Below are 15240 nucleotides of genomic sequence, written 5' to 3' on the forward strand. Positions count from 1 at the left end.
GAGGAAGAGGTGGAAGGGACTGTGAAAGGTTTTACAGTATAAAGAAAAAGGAAAGAGTTATTTGAAAGGGAGGGGCAGGGGGAAAAAAAAAAAAAGTAACTACTACCATCAATAGCTCAGTTGCAGCCATGCCCACTTGGTGCTTGTTTTCCACAGGGGTTCTCAAACATTACGCTTACAATATGTTAAAGCCCATATTGCTAGATTCACCCCAGAAGTTTTTTGTTTTTGTTTTAATGTGGGGCAGATTCTGAAGCAGACTCCAGGCTCTGCACGGTCAGCACAGAGCCTGAAGCTGGGCTTGAACCCACGAGCTGGGAGATCATGACCTGAGCCAAAGTCAGAAGCTTAACTGACTGAGCCACCCAGATGCCCCCACCCCAGGAGTTTCCTCACAGGGAGTTGGGGGAGGGGATTAGTGGGTGACATGAATATCTGCATTTCTAAGTTCCCAGGTGATGCTGATGCTGCTTGTCTGAGGACCAATGTCGAAGGATATATGGCAAACAGGCTATTTGCCATTTCTATTTGCTATTTCCTCTGCCTGGAAATTTCTATCCTCAGATATTCACATGGCTCCTAGGCTTTTATTCTTTTCTCTTGACATTCTTTATCCCTGATCTACACTTTATCTTCATAATCTTTATCTTAGCACTATGGTTTAATTTTTTGTCATCTAATTAGAATGTAAATCCAGGAGGGATTTATTCACTAGTGCCTAAAGCAGTGCTGTCATTCCCAGCACCTAGATTTCTGTGTTCTCAGGTTTTAAAATAGTACTGGGCACATGGTTGGCACTCATAGTGTTGACTAGTATCAAACAAAACCCCTAGAATAAATTTAGTCCAAGAGGTAAAACACCTGTCCTCTAAAAACTACCACTGAATAAAGACACATATTCCATGCTCATGAATTGGAAAAACGTTGTTAAGAAGTGTCCATACTACCCAAAGCAATCTATGGATCCAGTGCAATCCCTATCAACATACTTTGTTTAAAAGAGCTAGAATACTAAAGTTTATATGGAACCACAGAACACCCAAATAGCCAAAGCAATCTTGGGCAGGGAGGGGGGGAAAGGGACACAAAACTGGAGAGATCACAAGATCAGATTTCAAGATATACTACAAAACTATAGTAATCAAAACCGTACGGTACTAGGGCAAAAACGGACAAGAGCAACACAACAGTAGAGAACGCAGAAATAAACCCACACTTACGTGGCCTACAGACAAAGGAGGAAAGAATATACAACGGGAAAAAGATGGGCTCTTCAGCAAATGGTGCTGGGAAATCTGGTCAGCTATTTAACAAAGAATGAAATGGACCACTTCCACTCACACACCCTCAAAAAATAGATTGAGGGCCTAAATAGGAGACCTGAAAACCATAAAAATCTTAGAAGAAAACCTAGGCAGTAATTTCTTTGACGTCAGCCTTAGCAGTATTTTTCTAGATCAGTCTCCTTAGACAAGGGAAACAAGAGCAAAAACTATTAGGACTCCACCAAAATGAAATGCTTAGCGCAGCAAAGGAAACCATCAACAGGAGAAGGCAACCTACTGAATGGGGGAAGAAACTTGCATGTGATCTCTTCCCATTATGTATTTTAGATAGTAACCCATTGAGAATACAACTCCACAGAATCCCAGGATAATCTGGGTCATCTTTGGAGATAAAGAAAAAGGAAATAGAGGGTTATTTGAAGGGGGAGGAGCAGAAAGAAAAAAAAAAAAGTACTAACCATCAATAGCTCAGTTGCAACCGTGCCCACTTGGTGCTGGGATTATCCCAGAATAATCCGATTAAAAATAGGCAGAGAACCTAGATATACAGTTCTCCAAAGATGACCTATAGGTAGCCAACAGACACATAAGAAGATGCTCAACGTGACTAATCAGGGAAATGCAGATCAAAATCACATTGAGAGCTCACCCCACACTTATCAGGATGGCTAAAAATCAAAAAGATGTAACAAGTGTCGGTGCGAGTGTGGAGAAAAGGGAACCCTCATGTGCTATTGGTGGGAATGTACACTGGAATAGCCATGCACCATAGTTTTCAGAAACTATGGAGGGTTCTCAGAAAATAGAAATACCGTATGACCCAGTAATTCTTCTAGAGATCTACTCAAAGAAAAGGAATATACTAAGGAGATAGATGTACCCCTGTACTTATTACAACATTCAGAATAGACCAGATATGGAAACAACCCCATTGTGCATTAAGATGTGATGTGTACACACACAGGAATATTTGTCAAAAAAAATGGAGGAAATCCTGCCATTCACAACAACATGGATGGCCCTAAGGTTATTATGCTAAGTGAAAGAAGTTAGAGGAAAAAAAAGCTGATTTCACTTATGCATTGGAATCTAAAAAACAGAACAGAAACAGATTCAGATACAGAGGACACACTGATGATGGCCAGAAGGGAGGGGTGGGGGATGGGCACTATGAGTGAAAGGGCAAGGCTTCTGGAGGCTTCTGGTATGGAATAAAGAAGTCACTGGGATGACACGCACAGCATAGGGAAATAGTTCATGATATTGTAACAACATGGTACAGCGACAGATGGTAGCTACACTTGCTCTGAAGAGCAGAGCCTAAGGTGTCAACTTGCCAAATCACGATGTTGTACACCTGAAGTTAATGGCACTGTCAACTATACTTTGAAAAAACAGCGTTGACTGAATAACAGAAATGGTCTTGGAAAGAGGTGGGACAGGGACCTATGTGGTTTGAGTTAGAGAGGATGGAAGCTGAGAGAACTCAGGCTCTACACCCACATCACCTCCATCTCCTCAGTAATGCTATGCATCTCTGCTCTTATTAGCAAAAGGTTTGGGGTCCAGGATGGGAGGAAGGGAGGTGAAGTAGAGTAAGGGCTTGAATTAACTGGGGAGGTTTTACAAGAACGATTATGAAGGCAAATTAAGTTCTGAGGGGATGAACACCCTCATTTTAGGCAAAGGAAGCCAGGCAGGCTGTATTTCTCTCTGAAACGCAGAAGTAGTTTTTCTATCCAATGGTCTATTAAGATGATTTTCTACTTGTCATTTGCAGTCATTCCCCTTTTACTGACAGAGACCTGAAAATTCACACGGGGGAGTCCAGTTCCCCGTGTCCTGCTTTTCTGTCCTGTAAGTCAAGGGCATAGAATAAATTTTTTCAGCAAGTTTCTTACTCCAAACATCTTGCTACACAGGCTTGTCCCAAATGCCTCTAAACTTCCATATGTTTAGTAATTTTGATGCCAAGTAAATTGCAATCACATCATCCACACATACCTTCCATGGAAAAAGGACTGATATGGTTAGGGTCTTATTACAGCCTATCATACTACAAACTGTCTTCATTACATTCACAAAAATCTCAAGTGGGAACTTAGACATTTAGAGGATTCATGAATTAGATAAGAAAACCTAGAAGGTAGATAGGGGATGTGAAAACATGGCAAATAAGGTCACAAGTACAAGTGGTCACAGGTGAGGTGCAAAAATAAGCATCTGCTGAGGAAACCTCTATGGTACCACACATTCTATCATTTAGCAGTTGGCAATAGAAGGCTGAAGTGCCTTCTATAAAAATAGAAAAGCCACCTGGGTGGCTCAGTTGCTTAAGCATCTGACTCACAGTTTCACTCAAGTCATGATATCACAGTTTTGAGAGTTTGAGCCCCATGTTGGGCTCTGTGCTTATAGCACAGAGCCTGCTTAGGTTTCTCTCCTCCCTCTCTGTCCTTCCCCCCCACTCACGCCGTCTGGGTCTTTAGAAAGATAAACTTGAAACAAACAGAAAAACAAAATACAATGTGTATGTTAAAGGTCCAGAAAGAGCAGGAAGAGGGTGGTCCACCTGATACAGTCACATTTTCATGATCCATTCACATCATTGGACTAAAATCTCAGCCCTCAAGAAACAGACCCTGCTGCTCACTCTACTTTGAGTACTTCTAACCCTCCTTGGGGATAAGGAATAAGGCATCATTGGTATCGCTGGTACTTGCTAAGCGTAGTGGGAGGAGGAAGGATGGAAGGACTGAAACGATGGAAGAGGACCTCCAATCCTTAGGTAACTGACAGGAAGAGGGAGAAAGGAGCCCCATTTTTTGGCTAAGATGACATGGAGATATTCTCACAGATCTTTCAGTCCCAAGAAGATGAATCAATTTTATAACTGGTTACCTACATGAGAGCCTTTCCAACTAGTATTAGGCAATTTACTTAATACCCTAGTTTATATCCCAATTTACAAAGTACTTCATTTTGTAATATGTTAACAGAGGACACTGGGTAAAGGGTGTATGGGAATGCTCTGCACTATAAAATTTAAATTTAAAAAACAAAACAATCTTTTATCAGGTCATTTAGGTCTTCATAGGACCAGGACTTTAAAAAAAAAAAAAAAAAAAAAAAAAAGGAAAGAAGCCAGCTAACCCAGTGTAGAGGAGACCCAACTCCATTTCTTATGTACAGTGTTTCTCTTCTCATTCCTACCACCTGACATGAAACATGGACATACTCCCCTACCTTTAGTAAAAGCAGGAACAAAACCCGTTCCACTAGTTGTCAAGTCTCTACTCCCACTTCCCACTTCATGGATAGGCTTCTTGAAATTACAGTCTACACTCCCTGATTTTCTCACATACCATTTGTTCCTCAACTTATGCTCTGGATTTCCCTCACCATTCATTCCACCAAGAGCACCTCTAAGGAGAACACGATTTGAGGTCTTTAATGGCCAAGCCAATGGATACTGCTTTGTTGTATTTAATGTGACTGGCCTCACCTTTCTAGAATATTTCCCTGGGTTTCTTTATTGGCCTTTCTATTTTGTTTCTCTGGCTGTCCCACCCCTCAACCCCACTACCCGGTTCCACCTTGGTTTTGGCACTTTGTTCTTCATGTAATGAGTGCTTCCTAGATGTTCCGTTATACACTTGTGGTTAAGAAATTATATTTATACATAAGTTACTGGCATATATTCCACAGCCTAGAGAGCTCTTGAGCTTCAGAGCCATCTATTCAGTTGGGCACTTTATAGTTACCTCAAACTACAGAGCTGAAGTACTTACCTTCTCTGCAAAGAGCTCAGTTCGTTACCCAATCCTAAGGATCATTTTACACTATTTCTGCTTATCTCCTTTAGTTACCCAATTGTGAAAACTATGTAATTATTTAATTGGTTCCCTCCTTTCCTTTTGATTACTGTCAGAAGCCAGGCTCTGCCACGTATTGCTGTGGTTACTAGGATATCCATTCTTTTGGCTCCAAATCTTTAGCTTTCAAGTCTTCCCTTCTCAATGATGGCAGAGGGAGCTTTCTTCAGGAGGAAGAAAAAAAGTCCTCTAAATTTCCTTTGTAAAACTCTTGATTAGCACCCTGTCATCTTTGGGAGAAACCAGAACTCCATATTATGGGACATAAAGGGTTTCATGACCTTGAAGGCTTACCTCACCTCTCCTCCCTCCCAGAGAAATGGCATTTTGGCCATAATTACTCTGATTTTCTAGACTTGGACTGAATGCTCACCTGTAGTTCTTTGCACAGGAAATATATTCTCAGTGCCTCGAAAGCCTTAACCTAATTTCTATTTGTTCTTTATGACCGAGAGGAGAGCCAGGTCCTTGGACTCCCAACCATTCAAAAGAAAAATGTAAAATATCTTGCGTATTTACTAATTGACTTTGATTCCAGATTATCTTAACTCCTCTCACAGCCAAAGAGCCTTTTTTGACTTTCTCCGCTCTTTGTCCTAGATTAAGTGACCCTCTCCTGTACTTGGTCAGCACAGAGTTTTGTCTGTGGGCACAGTGATGCCAGAGTTGAATTGTTTACTTGCCCAAGTTACTCATTACACCATGCACATGAACTGCTCCTTTATCTGTAGTCCCAGATGAGCAGAGGGCCAGATACACTACAAGTATTTATGGAAATGAAATGAAATCCTCCCTCATTAAGCACTTCTCGGCCTTGCCAAATCCCTTTACTTCATCCCCAATAACCCTAGGGAATAGGGAAGACTAAGATTTCTGGATTCACCAAACTGTTTAACAGTTAGGAATGCTACAAGTCCCGCCCAGCTCTGCAAATCTTATTTTGAAGCTGGGCTTCTTCACATATTCAGTAAGGGGACTGAGCTCTTATTTTGTGGTCTCTTTCAGTTCTGACACTGACTTCAAAACCATTTACAGAATAAAAATGCACATTTTGAATCCACGTGAAGTACAGAATTATAGAAGCCCATCTGGATACACTACTTTAGAAGAACCAAGTAGAAGGGAAAATGGGTTGGTAGTTATTAAGTATCAGGGTGACCATGGAGAGATGCTGATTTCCTAGTGTGTTCTCCCCAACACCCCCCTTCTCCACCTCCAGCCATTATTTCATAGTCTTCTATGCAGCCAAAGGCCTCTAATCAACTGTGGCCAGTAGGGAGGGACATTAAATGACTGTTGTCTTAAAGGAGAGTGACTGACCCTTTCTATGGGCCTGCTGGCTGGACTCCAAGAGCTAGAAGATTCACTGAATCACACTTGGGAGTGTTGAGCATGGCAGAGAGACAGGACAGAGAGCCTAGTTCTCTGGTACCACCAACTATACCTGCATGGATTTCTAAAGAAGAAATTTCTTGTTTAAACCATCGAGATTTGGGGTTATAGAAAAAGAAACCTACAACTCAAGAGTATCCTCAATAACAGATAATATTTTACTATTTTCAAAGTACATGGAGAGAAAAAAAAAAAAAAAAACAAAACAGTAATTTTGCCGAAGACAGCCACTTAGAAGTTTGCTTGAACTTTTAGTAAAATCATTTATGAAATTTACTACCCAGAACTACCTGAAAACTTCATAGTTTACATTCTACTTTATCCTAAGAAGCTGATGCCCAGAGGCAAATTGGGCAGGGATGTTTGGCAATGCAAATTCTAATCCTATAAACCAGTCATCTGAGTGCTCATAATGAACATAACAAGTCACAATACATTCTCTGATCAGCGGTTCCATTTACACAGGCAAAAAATTTAATGCTTTATGTAGCTTTTACAATATAGACTGAAGTTCTGAAATAGTAACCTCCTTCCTTGCTTTTCAGGGAGTGGAAGTGATTATGCTTAATGGTATTACCCAGAATGTATCTGGGTGCCATACAATAAAGGCTCCATTATCAGATTGGGCTCCAAGGAGAAAGTGGTCCAGAAGCACATAAAACACTTCTCTTTCTACTAGCTCAGTGACAGAGGGAATGCAGATCCCAGACAGGCAGTACTCCATGGGGAGCTCAGGTCAGAGGAATAGAGACCTGCAGCATTGCAAGCAAAGCAAGAGGCCTCAACACACAGAGGAGACTGCAGGGAATAAAGCTTTGGGTATAAACAGCTGATAACCAGCACCTACAAGTTGCACTTTGATCTAATGCAGAAGGAAAACTAAAGTTATTCTCCCGTTTATAAGGGCCAAGAACTCAAAGGAACTTCCAGAGAATACTGAAGAACTATTTTATTGACCACATGCTGACTTGTGAAGAATAGGTTCAAAACCAGCCTTAAAACCCACTGTACATCCTTAATTCCTAATGCCCCAAATCTGTATCACACACATTTCAATCTATCATTCATGATCTGAGATGGCTCATTCTTGCTTTAGGCCCTCATGATGAATGGAGCCTACCTGTTTTAAGGATGAAGCAATGCTGAAGCTATTTCTCTGACCTGATATAGAAGAGTCTCGAGGCTGAGGAAGAGTGAAATCAAGACAACAGGACCAGAGAGACTGACACAGAGGCCTTGAAGGCCAGGCAAAGGATTCTAGATTTGATGTGGTTGGCAACAGGGAGCCACAGTAGATCTTGGACTAAAAGAGGAACACAGTCTTATTTTAGGAAGATCATCAGTGTGATAATGGACTAGATAAAGGTAGATCAGGAGAAAACTACCTTAATCTAGGCTGAGATAAGGAAATCCTGAACACAACTGGTAGCTGTTGCAAAGGAGGCAAGGACAAGTAGGATACTTTTTATAGGAATATAAGGAGCTAAATTTGCTCTCTGAATAGTTGAGGACATGAAGTAAAGCTCATTAAAAAGGCAAATATAGTGAATAAGAAGGCTGAACCCATGATTTACCATCCAAATAAGGACCCTGCTCAGACTGAAATGGGGCATTGCCAATTACCAGGCCAGAACAGCAGATTGCCAGTCTTGGGCAAATCAGGATTTCTGACCATCCTACCAGAAAAGAGCTTTAACTGCCAACAGAGGAGGACTCAGATTCGCACAATCAATTTGATCTCCAACTCTAGCCCCAAGTTTCTGGAAGTTAAGGACATTAAAATGAAGCCACCATCCAGGGTTAAGAATAAAAAGCTGTGCTGTTGAGACATTTAGGGGAATAACCAGAGAGGTAAGGTGGAAAATACAAGGCCTCTGAAATTCAATCTATGCTACTGAGTCACTGGATTTCTCAGTTATCTCTTCAATAAGTCACATCCCAATTGGGAACCTCCTTGCTTATAGCATTTCAAGGACCAAATGGCTTTAAAACAACCACTACCACCCCTTTATTTCCTTCAAGTCTTCCATCTCCAGATCCTATGTCCGTGAAGGACTAGTGAAGTTGACAAGTTACTAGGGTGGGGGGTGGCAGTGGGGACAACAGGGTTGGGGCTGGGTATGTGGGTATAGCATGGACCCTAAGCAGAATGCACCAGCTGGCTAGTGGGCTGGAACCAGTCCTGCACACATGTACCTATGGTCATGGGAAAGATACTTAGTCCTTGAAGCTGCTCCCCTAAGAGGGGAAATAACCACACAGAGACAGGGGTCTTCAAAATGGGCAGGGCAGAATGAGGAAGGAGTGTGTGAGGTCTTGGCAGGCAGATCAATACCAGTGGGTTCAAGATCTTGGCAGCAGGACATATGCTCTCTCCTCCCCAGCTGAGCTATAGCAGGGCTAGGGGACCAGAAATAGGCAAGGCCTGGAAGAGATTTCTATTCCTCCCTTCTCGGTTCAGAGATTACTTCAATACTTATAGTCTGATCATCCCATACAACATTTATACATGGTCTACTAAGGTTGTGTGTGGGGCGATTTTCTTTACTAAGCTGAAGACCATCAGCATGGACTTTGTTGGTCACGGTTCTTGGCACAAGGTATTACTTGAAGGAAGGCACACATCCCTGGCTACTTTCTGTGCTTTGTAGTGACCATCTAAAATTCCTTCATCTTCCATTTCCTATCCCTTATTAGAAAAGCAGGTAGACATCAGTGACTCCTCACCCTAGATAAGAACCACAACTAAACCTTCAGTTTTATCTACATAATCCACACCTTATCCTGAAACTAGCAGTTCCCCAAACTAGGTTAAACCTTCAGTTTTCCTTAAGAGCAGTTCTTTCCCTCTCCCTCCCCTGTATCTAGACAGGGGATAGTGTGAAATAGAGCTTGTCAGGTCACGCCCAGCTGGGTTAGAATCCGATCTCTGCTGGTATAGTGACTTTGGGTTAGTTAGCTCTGAACTTGGGTTTTACCCAGTCTGTACCTCATTTAGCTTATCTGGAAAACAGGGATACCCAGAATTACATGAGGTTGTTCAGAAATTTTTAAAACAGTTGATATCAAGTATTGGAAAGTATTAGCTACTTTATTACCCTGTTAACTTAGTGTCAAGAACCATACAATAACCTCCTATTGCATTCAATCCTCACGATTTGAGGAAGGTTCTCCGATTATCTCCATTATCCCAGATAAGGAAACGGAGGGTCAGAGAGGTTAAGGAGCTTGCCCCCAGGTAACAGAGCTACTAACAGTGGCAAAGCAGAAATGGAAACCCAGGCAGTTGAACTTCTGGACTTTTAAACGTTACGCTCATTGACTGGCACAAAGAAGATACTGTAGTTCTTAAAATCATACCCACTTTGATTTTACACCATTTCCAGAATTTGTTTCGTGGTCTTAGAGTATACGCACACATGCGCACAGATTTCAGGTGATGCACAAGATACTTGTTTTTTTGCTTCAGATATAATCACAGAACCAATAAGTCTGCTTCCAGGAATTCATGGCAAGGAAAAAAAAAAAAAAAAAAAAGGCAGTGTTGCTTGTGTAGGAATCCCACTGACTGGTGTTAAAGACAGAGATGTTCGACTATGGATTTGTAATCCCTGAAGTCTTCTGACAGTATCCATCAATACCATTTGAAATTCGTGTACTTGGCTTCATTCTTTTTCTACGTATTAAGATTTCTCTTGTAAATATGTAATACAGCTCTCTAAAAAGGTATTAACTTTTGTCAAGTTTTCCTGGTCTAATTCCTCCCCCACCCCCAGATGATTCAATTTGCCACTTACTAAGCATTATACAATTGGCATTACACAACTGTTAATAGTTTATGTAGAAAGAGGACTGAGCTCATTAGCTGCACTCAGGAAGCATGCTGGTCTGCCTGGAGTGTTCTGTTTTATTCAGGTAGAGAGTCCCACAAATGATAATTGCTTATTAGATTCAACCAAGACATACAAAAATGATTTACTAACATTCAAGAAATAGGGGTGCTCCAGGGGTGCCTAGGTAGCACAGTTGGTTAAGCATCTGACTCTTGATCTCAGCTCAGGTCATGATCTCACAATTTGGGAGTTCGAGCCCCTCATAGGGGCTTAACTATTCCACCAGGTCATCCATCAGGTTTTTAGTGTTTTTTAAAAAAAAAAAAAAAAAAAAAAGTATTGCGAGAGGGAGGGAGAATCCAAGCAGGACTCGAGGCTCAATTTCACGATGGTGAGACCCTGACTGGAGCCAAGGTCAAGAGACAGCTTAACAGACTGGCCACCCAGGTGCACCTTCATCAGGTTTTTATTTGCGGAAGAGCTAGACTTGCACAAAGTAGTTCCTGAGTAAATAAAGCAAAATAATCCCAAACCAAAGTGGCATTTCTGTCTTTGGTAAGGAGAGAATGAGAATAAAGCAAAGTTAAAACCCATTTTTGATGGAAGTGTTCTGAGACACTCCTGGTTTTACAGCAACTCTAGGCTTCCACAGTGATGGACAAGGCTACTTTCAGTTTTGAGTGTTTCAGCTTTTTCCTCCAACTTTCAGACATTTGGTAATTTATACATTTGGGACTAACTTACATAGCAGCCAAAGGGAAAACAGCAACTGAGGCTTTCACTGCAGAATAGACAAGGTAGTTCAGCTTCCTCCAGAAAGGTTCCAGTGGTAGTAAACCCTAAAGCCAGGTCTCCACTATTGGAGTCATTTCCTCTAAGCGGCACTTAGGGAAGTGCACACACCTGCTCTGCTGAAGCAGGTCTGGGAACTTGGTCAACACCACATAACTGAGATAATGAAGAACAGGGCCACAGCTGAATGGAGGAGCAATCCTAGGTCACACAGGCCCCAAGATAGATTATCACCTGGTCTGACGCCAGCCAGGAGAGTCGGTAAATTCTACAGCCGGGCCTGTACCACCAGTCATTAAACATGGTTCCCTTGCCCAGATCTCCAAGGGCAATGACACTACAGAATGTAAAGCCTGTACCATGTGTCTAGGAGTCTGGAAAGCAGCCTTCAGATGTTCATGCCTTTCTGTGCCTCCTGGGAACACCCTGGTGTAAAAACTGGGGATTGAGTTATCTATAGCCCTTATCTCAGCCAATGCCTCCACCCCCAGCCTGCACCCCCTAAAATGGAGGACAGCTTTTCTGAACTTTCCTCTGCAAGCACTGTATTCAGGAGACACCGTGAAGGCAGTGCTTAGATTCTTTGAGCAAGGGAAACATTTGCTTTCTCAGGGTCATACTTCTGAACTCTTCTTTACACCATTCCTGTTAAAAACAACTTTGCCTTAAGATCCCAGGCACTACCTGGTCCTAGTCCACATCCAGGTGAAAAACTTTCCTCAACTGGTAGTTATTGAAGGATTGGGCCAAAGATCCTGGTTTTCCTCCTCTGTAAAATGCAGTTGAACTAGGTGAGCCATCGAAGGTTCATTCCTGCTTTAAAAAATGCAGCAATGCCCTAACTTCCAGATTCAAAGAACCACCCCCCCCCCCCCCCCCCCCCCCCGCAAATAGGAGCAAAGCGCTTGCCGTATATTCCACAGCAAGCCTTCAGAATAAAGTGCATAGTCACACTGCTTTATACGCAGCCCTGGGCCTCCTTATGAGAGGCAAACATGAAGTACCCTAACCTGTGTGGGGGTGGGGAGGTACCTCATTGTTTTCCCCGTTTAAGTTCCTCCCTTGAGAAAAATACGATAGCTTCACAATTGGCTACTTTTATTCTGCTTATTTTGAGTTGGCTCATTTGCATTGTTCAGATTTGAAGATCTAGTAACTACTCCGTAGGTTAGCAAGTACGCCCGCACACTCTCGCGCACTCTCGCACACCGTTCTCAATCACTATGGAGTTTCAACCACTCCTGTGTACAATTCTGAAGAAGTCTTCATTTTCAGGTCATAGTTCACATGAAACAACAGCATCTTTCCTACGGAGCATCAACCAAGGCAAACACCGCAAATACTGGCCATGGCTCCTCCAAGGACAGAATCTCATTCAACTGCGGGCCACAGGCTGGCACACTATCAGAAGTATGAAAAGCTACAGTTGGGACCGTCACATTCTCTCAGTGAGCTAAACCCAAGAGCCGGGAGCTGCACGCACATTTTACGTTAGGTGACCAGGAAAGTGTACAGATTCACACAGAAACCACAGACGTGGGGGAAAAAAGTGAGGCATGTTCAGGAGCAAATCAGCCCCCTCCTCCAACTAAAAGCCATATAGGGAATGAAAGTCGCTCCACTCACCCAGCGTAGCGGTTGCTATAAAGGTGGCTGTGCCCTGGTTGCAGAATCTTCAAAAAGAGCAGGGAGAGAGGCAGAAAAGCAGCTGTCCGGCTCCTAGGCTTCCGGAGGAACGTCATGGTGTTACAAGGAGAGGAGCTGAAAGTTACTTACAGCAGTCACCCGAGGCTGGAGGGAGCTCACAGTGCCGCGCCCCCCCCCCCCCAAAGGGCAAATGCTCTCTGGGAGGGGGTGGGGGGAGAGAGCTAAGAGTAAAATGTGACACTTCTTTCCAGCCACAGGGGTGAAAAAAAGTCTAAGCAGCCGAGGAAGGGAAGTTGCTATTAAGACTTGGTCTTGGGACGAGAAGCAGCAGCACGCACTGCCCAGCCCAGCAGCTGAGCCTGATCCTCAATCAGGCTCCCCTAGAAGGGGCTGGGCCTCCCCTGTGCTGACTCATGGCTGGGGTTCCCTGGGTGCTGCATCCTTTGAGTAACTCCTCTCTGGTTTCTTATTTGCCTCTTGCTTGACAGCTTTAAGCCCCTGGCTTTTCTCGGACCTTTCCCTTTCTATTACCTTCCACAGCGCAGGACCCTCCTCTGAATGCAAATGATTTGCCCGAGGATGAGCTAAACACGTAGGCATACGTAGAACATTCCAGGCTTAAGGTTTTGATCTACCATAACAAATTTCTACATGGATTCCACATACTGAAGTGCCTGGTGAATAGCCCTAACGAGTTCGTGCCCAAGGGTAAGCCCAGCCCCTGAACCTGAACAGACAGCCTGGTCCCGGCTCCTACCTGTATGAAGAGGCAGCCGCTTCGCTGGGCTTCAGGAAGCTCTTCCTACCCACTCCCCGTCAGCAGCACCCAGACCCGCCACGATTTCAGAAGTTCTTATAGGGAACAGGAGGCTTCCACGTGCTTTACTACCTTCTCTCACATTTGGAATCATTTAGGAAGCCAGACCATTTAAATCAGAACTCCTGGGGGGTGGGATCAGTAATTTAAAAGCCTCCTCAGGTGATTGCAGTGTTCAACCACCACGTTGGTCTAGAGCGGAGCTTCTCAAACTTTAACAGGCATAGAAATCAAATCACCTGTGGATTGTTGAACTGCAGCCTCTGATGCAGTAGTCTGGGCCTGGGGCCTGAGATTCTGCATTTCTAACAAGCTTTCAGGTGATGCTCATGCTGCTGATGTTTCCACCACATTTTGAGCAGAGCTGTACTTGAGAATGAGGTCTGCTTTTTCTCCTCTCTCTCAAAACTAGGTGGGAATAAAAACCTTTGATGATGAAAAAGGCATTTCTTTTTTTTTATCCACTTGCTCCTACCCAGATATACCAGAAAACCCATCTGGGGGCACGTACTTTGCTCTAGTAAATAAGAACGGCGTTATCTAGAGTGACTCCTGTTATTCCCCATGCCAAGGCCCTGTACTACTCTGGAAGAGAGTGGGAATCAGTGTCTCTCTATACACTCACTCAAACACTTTCCAAATTTCCTGAAGAGTCATAGCCAAGGATTCTGTACCCTCTAATATTATAGCCAGAACACTGTTTAGAAGACAAAGTACCCAATCTTTCCCCATGGTCTCTACATGGGGAGTTGAACCAAACTCACAGGAGTTTGGTTTATAACACAGCTGAAATGATTTTCAGTTAAAATGATTCTCTAAGGCTTTCTTAACTACCCCAGGATTAGTTTAATCTCTTCTCTGTGACCCCCTCTCTAATACCTGTATGTTTTCTACTGTAGGGTACAGTACATTGAATTGAAGTATTTGCCTCGTTCTCTCTCGAGGCTGCCTTCTCCTTGAGTGTAGAACGGTACCCCTTTCATCTTTGTACGCACTTCCTTATATCTCCTAGAGAGAACACAATGTTTGCTGAAGCAATGATCAGCAATGTTTGTTGAGTGAATGATGAACCTGAGAAGGGATTCATTCAACATTTACTCTGTGACTTCTGTATCCACACAGAGGAAAGGATGGAGGCTCTTGAGGAGTGCATGGTCCCAGGTCTCCTGGTTTTGTTTCTTGTTTGTTTCTTGTTGTTTCCTTCCCTCATGACTTTCTGGCCCAATGCTCTGGTCTTTGTAAAGTGGTCAGGCTGTTCTGCAAGGTTCATGGCGATGCTTCCTGGGGCCATTGTGACAAGGTCAAGAAAGCCTGTGTAACTATGAATGAACTGTGGAAATAAGAGGTTATTTTGTAAATAAAACACTTCATTCCTTTGCATTTCATTATGTCAGAACAATGTATAAATCTGTCATATTATATCACAACATTAAACTAGGAATGTTCGGTCTCTGACTGGGGATTAAGCTCATCCTCAAATCATTCTGAAGGATTAATCCAGTGAGCACGTTCAGCAAAGACTCTGCAGACTCTGAGATCAGGGTAATCATTTCCTGGACCATCAAAAATGCAAGAGACCCTGGAGACATCCTGTGGCC

General features: G+C 43.1%; 1 protein-coding gene across 2 annotated transcripts in view; it reads right to left on the minus strand.

The window, feature by feature from the left end:
- The window catches only part of CPA6 (carboxypeptidase A6), a 541372-nt gene that overhangs the window by 319410 nt on the left and 206722 nt on the right, over positions 1-15240 (minus strand). The window contains exon 1 of one of the 2 annotated variants that reach the window (XM_019453227.2): positions 12805-13170. The exons of the other annotated variant lie outside the window; for it this stretch is intronic. Within the exon in view, the coding sequence (XP_019308772.1) occupies positions 12805-12920 (116 nt within the window). The 5' untranslated portion in view covers positions 12921-13170. Of the gene's footprint in view, positions 1-12804; positions 13171-15240 lie in introns of those variants that run through there. 2 annotated transcript variants of the gene reach the window in all.

This window comes from Panthera pardus, unplaced genomic scaffold, assembly GCF_024362965.1.
Source record: "Panthera pardus isolate Hobbes unplaced genomic scaffold, ASM2436296v1 HiC_scaffold_7, whole genome shotgun sequence".
Classification (NCBI taxonomy): Eukaryota; Metazoa; Chordata; class Mammalia; order Carnivora; family Felidae; genus Panthera; species Panthera pardus.